The following is an 18639-nucleotide window of genomic DNA, read 5'->3' as shown; positions in this document are numbered from 1 at the left end:
GAAACTCGTGAATGAGCAGCATGAATGGAGCCACTTATTTATAATTCAAACGAGAACTAGCCTCTTTTATGCTCAGTGTTCATATCAACAAAGCAAGTGTTGGAGTGTGAGAGGAAGTGGTGAGTGGGCTAACCTTCACTCAATTCCTAATAATAACCGTAATATAGTTTTATTTATACCCGCAAGCTACTTCACTTGTATTTCCACAAAATAGAAACAGTAAGTATTATATGTATGTATCTCTTAGATATTGCACATGTCGCTCCTGTTCAGTGGTAACATGCGCTCCTGGGGTGGAATAAATCATTCATTAATGTTGACAGCAATACTATAGGCTGCTGTAGTTTGTTTCAGCTTACCCTTTGTCTTCCCAGGTAACGATGCAGTTCCTAGGGCGGCTGCTGGACACAGTCTCCTCTGTGTCGACCCTCTTCACCAACCCTTACCGGGTCCGAGAAGTTCCGCTGTCTGACTATGGAGGAGGAGGGAAAGTGAAATTAAAAGAGGAGGGTCGCATAGTTCTGTACAAGTACAGTCAGTCATGGGACTGTCTCCTTCTCTGCCCAGAGACACCGAATGTGGCTTTGAGGTCTGTGTTGATCACGTCGATACACTGTTCTGTGTGTTCAGCAGACTCTGACATGGGTGTGAAAGTTCAGTGTCAGCTGCAAAAACATTTCTTTTGCACTTTTAGTTGCTTTTATCAGCATAGTTGCTCATTTCATCCTGTGTCATCTTACTGGTTTACTGGTTTAGCCTACATCATCATTACTCAAACAGGCAGCTAAGGCTATGCCTTTTATTTTATCAGCTATAAAGCTTTGTAGCAATCATGTAATATGCTAGTAACTATGACATCATCCATTTTTTTTTGCAAAACCCTGTTTTCAGCCTTCAGTGTTAGCATTTTGGGAGGCATGTTGTTGGTTTTTGTGCACCAGAGTTGACCTTATGTAGACACAAGGAGGGAGTACTAAATTATAAACTAGTACTAGCAATCTTGCTTGGGAAGTTGCATCTGTAAAGTACATGTATATTTGCTATTCAGTGCGAAGTAACATTTCAAGTAAAATGTTACTACTTCAGTTAAATTGAAAGGGGAGACTATCAGTCGGGATTATCTGGACAATCTGTTACCACTACAAAAAGAATATAGGTCCTGTCAGGTAATTCCATTACAAATGCCCCTAAAGTATCAAAGAACACAAACAAGCTGAGAGGTCCAGGTTTGTTATTCCTATGAGCAGAGGTGAGGAGATCTCCTGTGTTGTCACAATTGACAATCAGGGTAGCCTTACCCCTAACTTTAACCCTTAACAAGTCTTCACTTTAACTTGAACAGTTGTCGTGAAAAGGATTAGACATAGAAACCAAAGCATTTGATGTACCCAGCTGTAAACATGTTTATTTCTTTCTGCTGTTAAAGTTGTCCATGAGCTTATAAGGGAGTTGACCTGCTTTTGGAGTTGGCCTCATATTGCCATTCCGGGAGCTGCAGAGTTTGGCAGATCTGCGCTGGCATAACTTTTCAGCTCGGGATGTTGCTGCTTGGCTACAGATCTGAAAGGCAGGTTTGAAGAAAGATAGAAAGAAGGTCTTAGCATTGGCCTCAGCTGATACCAGACATGTCAAATATTATTAGTTTACTAGCGCAAACCAGATCCTTGTTGGGAGTAACCAGGAGGGACAGGATTAGAGATGAGTGTATCAGAGAGACAGCTAAGGTTGAGTGGTTTGGAGAGAAACTAGAGGTGAGGTTTGAGATGGTTTGAGACGCAAGCAAAGGATTGATTGTGGATATGTTGAAAGCAAAAGTAAAATATTATTTATGTATAGTATGTAAAAAACATTAAAAGGAACTTTTGGAAGCTAAAGCAGCAAACAAATAAAAGGAATAAACGTCTTAAACACTAATGCTTGAAGCTTTTTTGAATTGTTTTTCTTAGCAGAGGTGAAATATTATTATTTATTCTTTATCTACTAGTTCATTGGTACCACATTAGCAGAATTTTTGGTAATCTATCCACATTTCCTCTTCTTGTAATCATTGCATTGCCTGCAGGCTGTTTCAGGTGGTGTCAGAGGAAGATGCCATGAACTGGTTCCCACAGTACGCCCTCAAACTTCGACCTTTCTATGAAACGCTTCTTCTGAAGTGTGAGTCGACACAGCCAATTGTGGACTGCATCCGTGCTCACCCAGACTGGAGCTCTGCCCACATTGCTGTTGAAACAGGCCTGAGAGAGTGTCTCAAACATAACTATGTGCAGAGGTAAGATAAGCCAAATTGATATTCTTTTTTGGGTTTCTGTGATTATTTTGTATTTATTGGCCTTTTAGTGAGTGAAATATCAGACAGCAGTACGTCTCACAGTTGCATCTTCGTGTTTATGGTATTGATGGATGGGTGGATGAATAATGCAGAATGAAGAGAGATGTAACTTATTAGTCAGGAAGTCTGTTCCAGCTAAATGAATCCAGTGCAACAGATGGTATTGATTATTTAATTGGTTTATAGAAATGTTGCCTCAAAGCACTTATGGTATTATCGAAGCTTATAGCTCATTAGATACAAATCATTTATTTTTTTCACTGATTTTCTTGTGCATTTTTTAAATTGCTCCCTTATTGGCAAAAGTTTCTGTCTTATTAATAAAAAATGTGACTTTTGAGTCATTTTGAGGTAAAATTGAAAGCTACTTGATTCAGTTAGTCTATTAGTGGATATTTCGTTCTAACAGTTTCACAAAAAAAGTCTCTGATTCAGCCTGAAAACCATCCTCTGCAAGTAGCGTTGCTGGGAAGTTTAACATAAAAGACACGATCTGGAGAGTAGGTGTGAATGTGAGTGCGAATGGTTGTCAGTGTGTCTGTGTTAGCCCTGTGACAGACTGGCGACCTGTCCAGGGCGTACCCTGCCTCTTGCCCTAAGACAGCTGGGATAGGCTCCAGCGCCCCCGCGACCCTGAAAAGGATAAGCGGCAGAGAGAATTGACGGACACGGTCTGGACACGAGAATAACATAATAAGGAAATCCGAAGTGAAATGAGTTGCTGAGGAAAAACAGGAAAAGGCAGTCCTTCCTTGACCAAAGCAATAATAACACAAGTCTGCTTAAAAAACAAAACAACAAACCCCCCTCCCCCCCTCCCCAGCTCTCATGCTTTACTGATATGACTTGAAAACATATAGCTGAAGAATTTAGGAAATAAAAAGAAGCTTAGGAAAGTTTGTTGACTAAAGCACACAGAAAGCCTCTGTGGTGCTTCATGGTGCAGCGCTCCCACAACATCAGCTCAAAATCTTTGCATCTCCAGTCAGATCAATGCTCGGGACGCATCAGGCCAGACGCCGCTGCATCTGGCATGTGGGCGAGCTGACGCCACATGTGTGAAGGAGCTTTTGGAAGAAAGCCAAGCTCGCACCGACATCAAAGACCAAAACGGAGAGACACCGATCCACTACGCTGCCAAGCAGGATTCTACGGTAATCATCCAGGTGAGCCTCAGCTAAAGCAAGATGGTAGAGTCAGACCTCAGACCCTCTAAAGTGCACATTAAAATGATTTCTCCCTCTCTCCACTTTTCCTGCTGTTTTCGTTCTCACCTTTCTCTCATCATCCAGGTCCTTTGCTCGCGGTTATGCTCTGGTGTGGACGAACTCAACAAGAACGGAGAGACGCCGCTCCATGTGGCCTGCCGTACAGGCCGAGTGGAGGCTGTCAAGGCCCTGTTAGGAGGTGGGGCCAAGTGTGACATCATTGGCGGTACAGGGTACCCCATCCACAGCGCCATGAAATACAGCGAGAAGGGGTGAGTGGGAGGAACAATGAGTTATTTTTGTGTCTATAGATGAGCAGAATTGGCCGATTGTGTGTCTGTGTTTTACTGCACGATACTAAAGAACAATGAAAATGGGAACAGCTTCTCTGGTTCTCCTTTTTTACCGGTTCTCTAGAAGTTGTCTGTCTGTCTGTAATGTGTGACTTCTCTAAACTATAAGAAAGAATGTAGTACATATTTAATATTCTTGTTTTAATTTCGTGTTCATCTGTTAGTTGTGTGGAGGAGATCCTCAAAGCAGATCCAAACCAGCTCCAGGCAGAGGACTCTTTGTATGGAGGGACGCCTCTCCACTGGGCTAAAACTGCTGAGGTTAGAAACACTACGTCGTGTGCTGTGTAAAAATTCATAATGGTTTGTTTAGTTTTGGCATTACTCTTGCAAACATCCTGAGAAATTCACACTGAGTTTAATCCTGAGTAAATCTAGCTGCCTGCCAGTGATGGCTGTGCGTCCTCTGGTCTCTCAAATCAGCACATCTACGAGGGATTAACACGGAGCTAGAGACTTGACTTCGTGTTTCTTTCTGTCTTCATGCCTGGGTGATAGATGTGTCGCATGCTGTTAGAGTGTGGCTGTGAAGTGAACTACCTCAGTAAGACCGGAGAGAGCGCTCTGCACATTTTGACCAAGAAGGGTCGCTTTGAGGCGGCTATGGTGTTGCTCACCCACGGAGCGAATGCCAACCTGAGGGGCCAGGATGGAAACACAGCTCTGCACTTAGCCATGAAGGTGTGTATACGATCTGCAAAATGTTCATGAGGAGAAAAGAGAAAGGTTACTTTGCAAGACATTGTGAGATTACGGGAGTTGTAAAACGCAGCACCTTTGAAATCAGATTGCAACACTCATAAAGAAAACTGAGGTCATGCTCTGTGTTACAGCCAGCGTGTTCACACTGCAAAATCTCTTTCCAGTCTGTTTTGATGAGTTTTTATTCAACATCAAATGTTTGTTTGTGGGCACATGGTTAGCACTGCCGCCTCACAGCAAGACGATTCCTGGTTCAAATGTCCTGGCAGGCTGATGCTTTGTATCTGGAGTTTACATATTCTCCCTGTGCTTTCCTCCCACAGACCGAAGATGTGCATTGTAGCTTAGTTGGTGATTGTAAATTGGCCATGTGAGGTTAATAGTGTGTATAGCATAAAGCACTGCATAAATGTATGGTTAGAGAAATGCTGTCTGAATTGCTACAGTGTTTCCATTTTTTAAAAATATGTATTATTTTAATGTGAGCTGCATAACTGAGGTTTTTCACAATCGGGGTACAAACCCAACTAAGCTATTGCAACAAGTACTGATTGTTCAAATGCAAAAAACCTTCAATGCTGTGTGAAATGTAACTAACTACAAAATGTAATGATTCGCAAATCTGATAATCATATTTTACTCAAAATAGAACAGTGAAACAAATTTTGTTTTCAATGTTTAAACTGTGAAAATGTGCCAGCTTAAGAAAAACATTTGCTTATTTTGAATTTAATGGCAGCAACACATCTTAAAAACAGTTGCGACATCACTGAGTAGCAGCCCCTCTTGTTTTGACAGCAGTACGTAAAACTCAGAAGACCAGTTGCTGGACGTCTAACTGTTGTCTGATTTAGGATTCTAGCTGCTCAACAGTCCTGCAGACTGCAGGCAGGCCAGCTCAGCGGACTCTTCTCCTACAAAGTCATGCTGTTGTAATAATTGCAGTATGTGGTTTAGTATTGCCTTGTTGAAGGGAAGCGTATGTTGCTCTAAAACCTGCTAGCACCTTCCAGCATTCGTGGAACCTTTCCAGATGTAATAGTTTCAACAAAAACTTCTGGAAGTCTTCTTGAGCCCAATCAGTGATTTCCTCTATAAACACATTTTTTCCATATTAGGGAACTTCTGGCCATCTTCACCTCTGAGAAACTCAGAAATTCTGTTTTTATTTACTTCTTACCCAGCATCCCAATTTGTTTGGAATTGAGGTTGTATTTTTTTTGTGTTATCCTTTGTTCCATATCCTTAAAAAAAACTCTTCTCATTTGTTGTGACTGTTCAGATGGACCACATAGAGTTGATCAAAGCTCTAATAGTGTTTGGTGCAGATGTGGAGATTCACAATGATTTGGGCGAGACACCTGGACTCATCGCTGCACGCACCAGCAAAGGTAATGAGAGAGAGAGAGTGAGATGGGGGGTTAAAAGCGAAACATTTAAACATATAAAGAACATAGAAGTCTGAGCTTGGACTGGTGGTGTTAACGGTGAAATTAGGAGTTAATGTGCCTGACCTAACAACCCTGTTTGATCTCATTGAGTCTGATTTGAAAGCATGTGTCCACTGTGGATGATATTAGTCTGAGTGTTGTGTTGGAGCTGTAATTAAGGGTTTTATAATCTGCCATTTTATCCCATTATGTATTAATATTATATGATATGATAACACTTCCTGTTACAGATATATTGCTTTATCACTATGAAGCAATGAAAAAATATTAGTTATTGCTTATAGTCAGTTAAACTTTGTGATCATGCTTTTTTTTTTGCAGTATGCAATATTGCAGCATCTATGGCTTCACTGCCTTTTAGTGAAATATCCGATTAGATTAGGTTAGATTTTGGTCCACAGAAGCAGAAAATGGAAAAGAGCATACAAATAAACTCACTAACTCTAAGGCTACGTTCACACTGCAGGTCTTAATGCTCAATTCCGATTTTTTGATCAAATCCGTTTTTTTTGTCTGCTTGTTCACACTACAAATAAAATGCGACAGCAAACGCGCTCTAGTTTCTTTTGCGGCCCGCATGCGCAAAAGAAGACGTCACACACAACGCGCTCTGTTTAGACCAAACAGTATTGTTTGACTGATGGCCTTTAATATAAAGACTTGTTTCGGACTTTATGTTTCCCAATTTTGCTTTAAGTTATATAGTTATTTTGTTATTTACATATGGCCTAATAATGATCCTTATTGCTGTTTTAGAGAGGAGCGGTGCTTCAAAGGATAGTTGCAGATAATCTGCCGATTGTACAGTACAAATAAAATGTTCACGTTTCTCCAACGTTGTCTTCCCAACAGTTTCACTGACATCTACACTGGATGGCCGGGAAGTGTTCGCGATGTCTTCTCCAGCGCTGATAATTGTTGTCTGTCTTGTGTCAGTGACGTAAAAGACGGATTTAATGCGACATGACCGTTCAAACAGCAGTCGCTTTCTAAAACATCAGATATGTATCAGATTTAGTACCACATATGAAAGTGACCCAGATCGGATTTGAAAATATCGGACTTGTGCCGTTCACACTGTCATACCATGATCGGATATGGGTCGCACAGGGTCAAAAAAGTCAGATTTGATGCGGTTTCGCCTGCAGTGTGAACGTAGCCTTAGTCATCCCACAGGAAATAAAAACAGTTTCTAATTTCTTTCTGTTGATATATGCAGCTGTTAAACAGTAGAGGGCAGTGCTACAGTTGATTGATATTTAACGTCTTTGCTGTGCCAGACTGTAAAGGTCATATTTAATTGCTGTTATTTTTCTGATCACCCAGTTTTTTTGGCAGAAGGCTGGAGACAAAGACAAAGATTTAAAATTTCACTCTGATTTCTTAGAAAAGCTCAGAGCATGTTACGGCTAAATTGAGCCAGCTAATGGATGTTTGCTTTCAAATACATAGACAGTGCAGGAAACCATTCACAAAGCAGAAATGGGAGTAAACTAAGTTTGTATTGACTTACTGATTTTGAAAATGCATGATAATTGCTAACAGCTTGCTTATGTTCTTGCTTTCTCTCTTCCTTTCATCTCTCTCCGTCTCTCCTCTTTGTGGCGTGTGTGCACGTCTAACTTGTTGGCTGCTGCTCTGTGTGTGTGTTTGTGTGTTAACATGAAAGGTCCTAATAGAAAGATACTGCTGGACTTGCTGTGTAGTGTAGGAGTACAGCGTTGCCTCCCTCCCTCCCCCGGCAGTCCTCCTCCTCCTCCCATCTCCAAGAAGGTCAAGCCTCAAGGCATAGGTAAAACCACCACCCCCTCACCCCTGTTCCTCCCTCATGCTTCTCCATTTCCATTTTTCTGTCACTTCAAATATTCGAGTTTGTGTTGTCAGTCAATTTTTTACCCTTACTTTTCTTAGCTATAGATCATTCTTTCTGTATTATATATTTAATGATCAAATTTAGTATAATCTTAAATCGCTGTAAACGTAATGTAAGAGCTGGATTCAAGTGTTCCTTCATATTTAAGTTAAAATAATAATGGTTTGGATTTATATAGCGCTTTTCAAGGCACCCAAAGCGCTTTACAATGCCACTATTCATTCACTCTCGCATTCACACACTGGTGGAGGCAAGCTATGGTTGTAGCCACGGCTGCCCTGGGGCAGACTGACAGAGGCGAGGCTGCCATATCGCGCCATCAGCCCCTCTGGCCAACACCAGTAGGCGGTAGGTGAAGTGTCTTGCCCAAGGACATAACGACAAGGAGAGAGAGCCCGGGAATCGAACCGGCGACCTTCCCAACCCCCTGAGCCACGGTGTTGCTGCATGGTGTGATGAGCTCCTCAACACGTCCCAAAAGCAGCAGACTGTGGCAGAGTGTGTGTGGTGATGGTTTTTACAGTAGTGACACCACCAGTAAATGCTTCCTCCACAAAATCCTGGTGACCCCGTTTTTTCCTAGTTTAGTTTAGTTTATGCACAAATGTGATGTCATGTTTTGCTCCTGTACCAACAGCTGTTGTGATTGGCTTTTAGGATTTGAGGACATCTTGTATGTGGGGGCTGCAGTGGGTGCAATGAGCAGAGGTATATCTGAAATAGACGGCCCCCAAATGGAAACGAGAAAGTGAGTATAAAACATTTCTGATTGCACACTACACATCACGCGCCTTTATTGCCACTATAATCAAAGCACACACAGAAGGTTGTAGGCAAACACTGAATATATAAGACAGACATGGCCGTTGTGACTTTACCTACAGTTATCATAGTTCTGTATAGTTACTGTGCTGTAAAAAAGACACATATTTACCTACAGCACAGTAACTATGTGTCTTTTTTTCAAAGTGGATGTGACGGTAACAGGTGGATGTGATATTCCTCATACTTCATCCTAAATCATACTCTGCTTTATCTATACTGTCTATTTAACTCTAAGTGGGACCATCATTTATAAAATAATTATATTGTGTTCAGTTTGTGATACACATGCACACTGACAATGTGACTGTGGCCATAAACTCACCATGAAAGTGTTTCTAAAACCACTTTAATACAAATGTAATATTAATAATTCATATTATTGTAAAGTGTATAACTGATACACCCACAGCTCACTTTTAGAAAGAATCCAGGGTCAAAGCACTTCTGCTGTTCTGTGCTGCACAATAATAGGTTTCACAGTGTAGTAATGCCATTGTTCAGTATGCACTGAAAGCCTCTGCCCTCCTTGATTTCTTTACCATTTGTGGGCTTTGACCTGCATGCGTTTAAGGCCTTTCTCTCCAGGTTTACTTTGCTTTGCTTTATTTTGCTGTTCTCTGTGTTGTGATGTTTGGTTTTGCTGGTCACATGACTCTTTTCAGTAAACTCTGTTTCGAGGATTCTGCTCTGTTCCAGAGGATCTAAAAAGTTGGATATGCAAGTGATTGACTGGATTAAAATTCATCATATTGGTCTGGGTCATCCGACAGGATGGACAGTCTGCTGTGTCTTGATGGTGGCGGTATTAAAGGCCTGGTGCTGATCCAGATGCTGATCGCTCTGGAGAAGGAGGCGGGCAGACCCACCAGAGAGCTCTTCGACTGGGTAGCTGGCACGAGCACGGGAGGCATCCTGGCTCTGGCTATAATCCACGGTGTGTTTGTGTTCTCTTTTCCAGTGCTGGGTTTTCATCACATAGCATCAGAACAACACTGACACTTCTTCTATGTGTAGGTAAATCCATGGAGTACCTGCGCTGCCTGTACTTTAGGATGAAGGAGCAGGTGTTCAAAGGATCAAGACCCTATGAATCAGCACCGCTAGAGGACTTCCTCAAAACAGAGTTTGGAGAAAACACCAAGATGACTGACATAAAGTTCCCCAGGTAGATATCTGAATGTGATAATAGGCAGAAAAATGCCAAAAAAAAGCTAAAATTCAAAAGAATTGCAGACCTCTGCCCAAGCTGCTCGTCATCTGGGCAGCATTTACTTTTAAGCAAAGAGTAATGTATCTTCTATTAAAACATTGTGTACAAGCAGGCAATAGATAATAGGTAATGATTTGTAAATAACTGAAATAACTTGAGCTTATTATATAATATTATAATGCAGTTTATTTCTAACCAACTAGCAGCTCATTCTTCATCGTGTGAAACAAAGTGAAACAAAGGCAGATGTGATACGTAAAAGTGAGGTCAGAGGTCAAATGTGACATGATATTTAAATGGTAACTATAGTGTGATATTTAGAATCCCCATATAGCAGAATCATTTCCTAAGTAATGCCAATACAAACGAAGGCAGCAGAATTTTAAACACCATTTTAAGAAAATTGACATTTTATGAAAGTTTGAACTTATCTGACCTTGAAGAAGACGTCAGAGATCAACAGTAACATGATATTTACAATCCCCATATACCATTCCCTATATATTTATATGTTGTCAATACTGACAATGGCGGTAATAAACAGTTATAAATAGCTCTAAATAGAATTATTATCACTTTAACCTTGAGTTTTACATTGAAGGCGAGGTCGGAGGTCAAATGTGATTAACATGAACTCACTCTACACTCCTACAAAGTTTTATTATAATTCATTCATAACTTTTCGACCTGTCACGCTTACAGAGAGAATGACAAATTGTTGCGTTCTAAATGTTATGCAGCCATCTGCCACAAGATGGCGCTGCAGCTTTTGCATTGCTATAGAAAAGCACCAGAAATTTGTTAATGCAGCCTTGATCTTCTTTTAAGTCTGTCATTGTTCAGACCTCAGTGTTTCTTAGGTTTTATACTAATCAATTAGCCAAAGATTTTTCCTTATTTACTTGACTAAGAATTTAGTCGCCCTAGTTTCTGCTGGTGCTAACAGTGTCATATAAAAGCTTTAAATATCCCACTCTTTTGCTGTGATTGGTCAGTTTTTAAAACTTTGAGCTGGTTTTACCCTGATGTGTTAAATCGAGTCACCTAATTTTTTTTCCGAGGTTCAGTTCCTGAGAATTAAAAAAAGGTACTGACTTGCTTAGATATGTGTAGCATGGCTCTCTAAACACTAAAATAATACATCTGAAGCCAGATTGGTTTTAAAAATATTTTTGTAATTTGGTTGAAATGCAATTGTTTACTATGACATCATGACTTTTCCCTTCTTTCTTTCTTTACAGGGTAATGGTGACCAGTGTTCTGGCAGACAGACATCCAGGCGAGCTTCATATATTCAGGAACTATGACCCTCCATCCGTCTCCAGAGAGGCCCCATATACCACGACTGCCACATTCAAGCCTCTCACCATCCCACAAGGTACGTCAGATATCACCTGTGTTTGTCGGCTACAGCACCAGCCCTCAAATGTCAAATGTATTAAATGGGATAATGAAGTGCTCTGAACATACCACTGGATGGCACCAAAGGAATTTTCAGAGCTCATATTTTAATGTGAGGGTTATGTACTTTCACTTCACTGAGGCAATAAAACCTGAAAACTAAGCCTGTGTGTGAACACAACACTGAAACTGAGACTGTGTGTGCTGTTCATGAAGGAGTCGTGTCCTGTGCTGTTTGAGTCCCAGCCGTGTTGTTGTTACAGGCTGGGAGGATGAAGATGTGTTGATAGTAGGATACACAGAAGAGCCACCCAGAAAGATAAGGAAGGTGACAGATGAAGGTGTGTGTATGCGTACAGGACCAAGTCCTGGAAAGTCGTGAAAAAGACAGACAGGAAGTGATAATTATGAACTCAGAACAGTGTAATTGCATTTACTATGCATGACTTTCTTACTTATATCCTTGTGTTCATATCAGAACAACTTGTATGGCGAGCTGCTCGCTCCAGCGGCGCTGCTCCCACCTACTTCCGACCAATGGGGCGCTTTCTGGATGGAGGGCTGCTGGCCAATAACCCGACACTAGATGCCATGACAGAAGTCCATCAGTACAATAAGGCCTTAAAAGCAGAGGTAGGCAACCGGAGCTCTATTCACTTTCCTTCCTTTATGCACTTAATGGACGTTAAGCCACATGGATTTGTTCGTGACTTCTTCTCTGCACGTGTGTCTCTTAGGGCCGTGAGAAGGACTTAAAGAAGCTGGGTATAGTGGTCTCTCTTGGAACAGGTGAGCCAAGTAATTGTGTGTCAAAATGTTAAATTATGTGAGTCATATCTCTTCTTCTGTGTCTTTAATATTCATTAAATGCAAAGTAAACTGATATATACACACACTGGCCACTTTATTAGGTACATATCGCTAGTACTGGGTTGGACTCTGTTTTGCTTTTAGACCTGCCCTAATTCTGTGTGGCACAAATTCAACAAGGTGATGAAAGGATTCCTCAGAGATTTGGGTCCATATTGACGTGATATCACAGAGTTGCTGCAGATTGGTTGGATGCACATAAATGATGTCATGTTCAAGGAACCAGACATGGCACATTATCCTGCTGGATACAGCCTTCAAAAGATTGGTACAGTGGGGTCATAAAGGACCACATAGACATACAATATAGACACGCTCAGCAACAATAGTCGGGTAACTGTGGTGTTTAAATGATGTCATTTAGCACTAAGGGGCCCAAGAGTGCCGGGAAAGTGTCCTTGAAACCATTGCACGACCAGTAGCAGTGCAGACGTTTGTGTTTTTTATGCCACATTTTGACCCAACACTCTAAATGTTGCTGCAGAATTTGAAACTTATCAGACCAGGTACTGTTTTTCTAATCTTCTGTTGTCAATTTTTGGTGACTTGTAGCCTCAGTTTGCTGTTCTTAACTGATAGAAGGACACCTGGTGTGGTCTTCTGCTGCTTTAGCCCATGCGTTTGACATGTTTTATGTTTAGAAATGCTCTTAATTACCTTAGTTGATACTAAGTTGACCATTCTCTTGTAAACCTTAGAGACGGTTTTGTGGGAAAATCCCAGCAGATCAACAGCTTCTGAAATACTCAGAGCAGCCTGTCTGGCACCAACATCTGTGTCGCTCAAATAAAGTTTGTTCCTCATTCTGATGCTCAGTTTGATTTTCAGCAGTTCATCTTGATAATGTCTAAATGCACTGAATCGCTGCCATGTGATTGACTGATTTAGATATTTGTGTTAACATGCAGTTGAACAGGTGTACTTAATTAAGTGGCCAGTGGGTGTATATATCAGTTGTATCAGAGCTACACAGGAATACATACCTATCACATTGTGAATAACTAGCTGGAGTTCAGTGTCTCTATTTGAAGTCCCCCTCCCCTTTATCATTTTGTACGCGTGCTCCTGTGTGTCTCCAGGTAAACCTCCTCAGGTGGTGGTGAGCTCTGTGGATGTGTTCCGACCCTCCAACCCACTGGAGCTGGCCAAGACCTTTGTAGGAGCAAAAGAGCTGGGCAAAATGCTGGTGGACTGTGTGAGTACATCATTTTTCAGTTTATGTCTGTGAGTGGTTAACTCTGGCCATTGCTGTAATGTGCCCTGATTACTTATTTTTATTTAATCTGTTATTTGTGTTTATTCCATTTGACATTTGTGCATGTATTGGTGTTCTAATAACAAAAACATTTGTTAAAGCATGTTTGTCTTGCTCATTATAAATATGTCTCTCTTACTGCACAGTGTACAGACTCTGATGGCTGTGCAGTGGACAGGGCCAGAGCGTGGTGTGAAATGATCGACACCATTTACCACAGGTCAGAAACGACACACGTGTTAGTTTTGCTTCTTTTTTAATGCATCCTCTTTTCTCAGCCTCTCTGTATTTGTACCAACTTGCTCTCATCCATTTATCTTAGAATGCTTGTAGTTGTTTCTTATTCCCAGACGCTTCATCTGCAGGGGTTTAAAAGGAGTTCCTGTAAGACTGAGTGTTTACTTCAATTTCATTCAGTTTTATTTAAATGGTGACAAATCACAACAACAGTTGTGATTTGACTTTATATTGTAAGGTAAAGACCCTACAATAATACAGAAAATAGAGGAAAGCCCAGCAATCATATGACCCCTCTATGAGCAAGCAGGAAGAAACCTGCACTAAAATCGGGCTCACATAGGGGCGGCCATCTTCGGTGACCGGTTGGGGCTGAGTGGATGAGACAGAACAAAGACATGCTGTGGAAGAGAGCCAGAGATTAATAATAACTGTTGATTAAATGCAGAGAGGTGTATAAACACATAGTGAGTGAAAAGGGTGACTGAAGAAGAGACACTCAAAGCATCATGGGAATCCCCCAGCAGCCTACACCTATGGCAGCAAACTCAGGGTCACATGTTCCAACCCTAACTATGTGCCTTATTAAAAAGTTACATTTTAAGCCTGATCTTAAGACTAGAGATGGCGTCTGTCTCCTTTGTCCAAATTGGAAGCTGGTTCCACAGAAGAGGAGCCTGAAAGGCTCTGCCTCCTATTCTACTTTTAAATACTCTAGAAGCTACAAGTAAGCCTGCAGTCAGAGAGCAAAGTGCTCTAATGGGATGAGACTGTTCTATGAGGTCATTAAGGTAAGATGGGGCCTGATTATTCAAGACGTTTGTGAGGAGCAGGATTTAAAATTAGTTTCTGGTGATCAAATCTGCAGCATGTCAGTTATCTAGAAGTAGGACATTTATGACCAACCTATATATGACATGACTGCAGTTTTGTCACATTAGAAATTACTTTCATGGATGTAGTTATGACATTTCAATTCAGTTTGGTTTTAATTAAGTTTTATTTATATAGCATCGAATCACAAGACACCTCAAGGCACTTTATATTATAAGGTAAATTACTTTACAGTAATAGATAATAAACCACAACAATCAGATGACTCCCTATGAACAACCACTGCTGACAGTGGGAAGAAAAAACTCCCTTTTAACAGGAAGAAATCTCCAGGCTCAGGGAGAGGGGCGGCTTTTTGCTGTTGAGGGGGAGGAAGACGAGGTAAAAGAGGCACTGTGGAACTAACTGCTGTGTCTTTTAGCTTCATGGATAGATAAAGGTGCACACCATTTAAATAGCAATAGAAATATGTATAATATGCCTGCCTAAGAGAAGCATGTAGAATATAAATGGAACTGGTCCCTGCAGAGAACCCTGTGCATCTATAAATATGTAGATGTTTGTGTTTATAAATATGATATCAGTTCATACATATAAATTTTGATGTCAGTGTTTCCGTTAAGTTGTGTGATAAAAAGGACCGTAAAGTGTCACAAGGTCATGAGGTTATGTTGCATCTCGTCTTCTTCACTGTACTCACGTGAGAACCTGAGACCAAATGCTGTAGTTTCACTTATGTTAGAAACTCATAAAGTACCAAATAACAGGTTTACACTGCAGTCGATCAGTTTAGCACACACACTCTTTTTCTGTTGTACCATGTGGTTCAGCATTGTCTTGTAAGCAAGCCTACAGTGGAAAAGAAGCATGAACGTAGCTCCAAAAGCTCTTCAGCAGTAATGGTGATTTTTCCTGTTGTTTTTATTTACCCCTTTCTTTTTGCATTTTGTCTTTACTATCTTTAGCATGTCTCTCTGCACAGTTGGTTATCATTATTTCGTTTAATCACTGTGTCCGTTGCACTGTGTGCAGATTGAGTCCCCAACTATCTCAGGAGGTGATGCTGGATGAGGTGAGCGACGCAGCCCTGGTGGACATGCTGTGGGAGACCCAGATGTATCTGTATGAGAAGAGGGAGGTCCTCCAGTCTCTGGCAAAATTACTACTGAACAACTAAAAGCACAAGAACATCACAAATGGAGGCTGTGAAGAGTGTTTGAATGGAGCAGTGAGATTACTGAGCTGTATGTCTGACTAAAAACTGTAATGTCTGTGTTGGTGTGCTCTCTGTTCAAACTGAATGAATCAGTTTGAGTATGAGTACAAAAGTATTAAATATGTGGAAAGCTAACCCAGGAAACAGCTGACCTACTAAAGCCTGTTTAAAGGTGTTTTATGTAGCATCATGTGACCTTAGCACTGATCCTGTTGTGGTTGATCAGGTTTACTTCTAACATATGAACCAATGAAGAAGTTGAAGTTGTACTGGGGAAATGTAAACTGACTGTTACAGTGTCATGTAAGTTTCCACGTCCCCCTACACTGTGGGTCAATCTACCTCTGGATTTGTTGAGGTAAATCTGGAGTGTTTCCTTCCCTTTTTTCCTCACTTGTTCATCACATTCCCTTCTGACACACACTTAAAAATACACCCGAGTCATTGAATTTTTCCATTAAGCTGTGTGATAAAAGGGACCCTGAATTGCCACCAGAGCATCAGCAGTATTCTCAGGTGCAGCTGAGATGGTGGTGATGTTGAACCAGTTCTGCCTTATGTGTGGGACCCACATTTGTACCTTTTCTTCCTTCCGTAGTAATCTAATGCCTTTCTGAGTTATTTATACTGACTTGAAACGCAATATTTAGCCTCATGTCTCACGTGTTGATAAAATATGATATTAATATGAAATCTTAAAACTGACATGAAAGATGTATTTGAATGAATCATCTCCGTGAAAGATAAAGGAACAGACGCCCTGCTGCTATGTGCACAACACGGACAGGAGGAACAAATTATTTTGTATTTTTATTTTTTTGTATTTGGCTTAATCCTGAAGTATAAATGGTATGGGAATAAAATATCTTAATATTGACCAAACTGCTTTGTTGTTGTTTCAGTTAATCTCAGTCAGCCTGCACCCTTATAAACTTGGCTGTTTATTGCTTTGAAACCCTCTATGCATGACAAGGTGAGTGGCTTTATTGCTTCCTTTGGCCAACTTCTTGTCCCAGCAGGGTATCTGACGAACAGCAGGGTGTAGATGTTGCCCTGGATCTTGTCCACCCCATTTGGCTGACTCCTCAGAAGTCGCCTTACTCTCTGCAGGTGTTTGGTGGTTGCAGCTTGCCAAGCGGCCTCTTCATGGTTGCCATTTGCCTGTGTGATTCCAAGGTACTAGTACTATAGCTGTCCTCAATGTTTGAAATGGTTACTTTCTGGTAATGCAATCAGACTACAATTCTCCGGTAGGAATGACAGTTCAGTGTCATTGCTGGTTGCTGCATTCAATAACAGAAGCTAGGCATGTTGTAACATCTATAAGGATGATTTGTTTGTCAGTCCAGGCATGATTTAGGTGATCCAAATGCAATTACCTGAACAAAGTCTTTAATGTTGTCCTAACTTCTTTTAAGTACAGTAGCAGTGGGTGTGGGTTGGAGTTACAATGACCTTCAACCTGCAGGTGACCACACCATTTGTGACGGAGAACTCATCTCCATGTGTCACGCAAGGAAACAATCATATTCTTTAAAGCACAGTTATATTTACTCTCGCAGAACAGAAAAGATTGACAGGGGAAGTTTATTTCTGCTGCTTGTATCTGTGATCTCATTCTTTCAATCATTACCCAAAGCTTATGACCATAGGTGAAGATAAGTGTAACGCAAAGTTATTTAAGGGCTAGTTTTATTGCAATGGGCAAGTTTACTGACTGACGCGCAGAAGAAATAGTTCTTTATGGAGCCTAGATGGTGTGAATGACGAGACCAAAGACTGCAAAATCTTGTACCAAAAATATATTGAATAAATGGGGGAAAGGGGAAATGGGACAAAATAATTAATACAATACCTGACCTGTAGGCCAAAAAAAATGTCCATTAGCACATCAAGTTCAATTCAATTTACCGGTAATCAAATACATTTTTCTGCAAGTCTATGCAACAATGCAAATCATGAATTATCATCATCACAAATGTACAACAGTTAAATTATTAATCATCTTGGCTACGTAGCTTAATCCATACATTCCAGTAGCGTTCACTACAAACAAATATAAAAACAACAATAAAGAAAAACAACTGTCTAACAGACAACATAGCCGAATTCAAGGCAACACATAACAATAATCAATTGCACTTTGTTTTAAAGAAAACCCATTTAAGTGCTTAAGTAAATAAAAGTGTTCAAAAATAGAAGCTTTCGAATCGGAGTTCTTCCCGCGGTGGGAACGCCACCGAACAAAGTCATTTTTTAATCGCAAAAACAATCGACTGGTTACTGACAACTAAAAAGGTTGTTATTGGTAGATGTTAAGGACACTTACTGCTGAGGTGATACAATTTTATAGACGACTTTAGGGGAGAAAACACTTTGTTTTCCAACGCCGTTGTAAACGCCAGAAGCTTACAGCCACAGCAGGAGTCGAACCCGCAAGTATCCCTCCACAGCCGGTTTTCATACTTGCCTCGACGTGGAAGGAGCAAATCAGGAGAAGGGGATCAAATCAGCTGACGTGGGTCTTGTGACAGTGCGTAGTTGATATGGGTTACATAAGGACGTAGCTCAGACAGTAAATTGAGATCTTTGCTTTTACACTCAGCTCTGTCTTCACTTCAAACTGGGAGTTTAAGATCTTCTGAACCAGGGCCTCTGTCAGATGTCTCCAGCTCAGCTCCTCTCCTCACCTGAGTGTCCAGACCACACAGCCGCAGATCCTCAAGCTGTTTATTGAGGTCAGTATCTCTCAAGCCAAGACACTAACTCAGGCTCCCTCCCCAGTGTCCCGAGAGGTGACATTTCATGTCCCACTCATCAGCCACTGATAGCTCTGACCACCGTCCGACAAACAATAATGTCATGAAAGCAT

At 41.0% G+C, this 18639-nt stretch overlaps 1 protein-coding gene across 2 annotated transcripts; it reads left to right on the top strand.

Moving 5' to 3' along the window:
- The first annotated feature begins 380 nt into the window (after positions 1–380).
- On the top strand, positions 381–16649 carry pla2g6 (phospholipase A2, group VI (cytosolic, calcium-independent)). 2 transcript variants are annotated; one of them, XM_084931992.1, is made up of 18 exons: positions 381–589; positions 2063–2272; positions 3318–3498; positions 3625–3812; positions 4058–4154; positions 4392–4574; positions 5878–5986; positions 7716–7838; positions 8577–8667; positions 9515–9678; positions 9759–9909; positions 11196–11332; positions 11619–11696; positions 11834–11988; positions 12093–12144; positions 13305–13420; positions 13627–13700; positions 15584–16649. In XM_084931992.1, exons 1-18 carry the CDS (start codon positions 381–383, stop codon positions 15726–15728), a joined length of 2463 nt encoding a protein of 820 aa, XP_084788118.1. In that variant the 3' UTR covers positions 15729–16649. The 2 variants fall into 2 exon arrangements, with proteins under 2 accessions (XP_084788118.1, XP_084788117.1); XM_084931991.1 differs by lacking the exon at positions 11619–11696.
- The last annotated feature ends 1990 nt before the right edge of the window (positions 16650–18639 follow it).

The sequence above is a fragment of the Perissodus microlepis genome, chromosome 6 (assembly GCF_051167445.1).
Source record: "Perissodus microlepis isolate ML-2025 ecotype Zambia chromosome 6, ASM5116744v1, whole genome shotgun sequence".
Classification (NCBI taxonomy): domain Eukaryota; kingdom Metazoa; phylum Chordata; class Actinopteri; order Cichliformes; family Cichlidae; genus Perissodus; species Perissodus microlepis.
This window is presented reverse-complemented; position numbering and strand designations above follow the sequence as displayed.

What these genes read in the sequence shown, in the direction of transcription:
- pla2g6 (XM_084931992.1), top strand. Translation starts at nt 381, where the DNA reads ATGCAGTTCCTAGGGCGGCTGCTGGACACAGTCTCCTCTGTGTCGACC. An exon ending in GGTCAAGCCTCAAGGCATAG is followed by an intron (nt 7,839 to 8,576) that starts GTAAAACCACCA and finishes ATTGGCTTTTAG; the next exon opens with GATTTGAGGACATCTTGTAT. An exon ending in GCCTCTCACCATCCCACAAG is followed by an intron (nt 11,333 to 11,618) that starts GTACGTCAGATA and finishes TTGTTGTTACAG; the next exon opens with GCTGGGAGGATGAAGATGTG.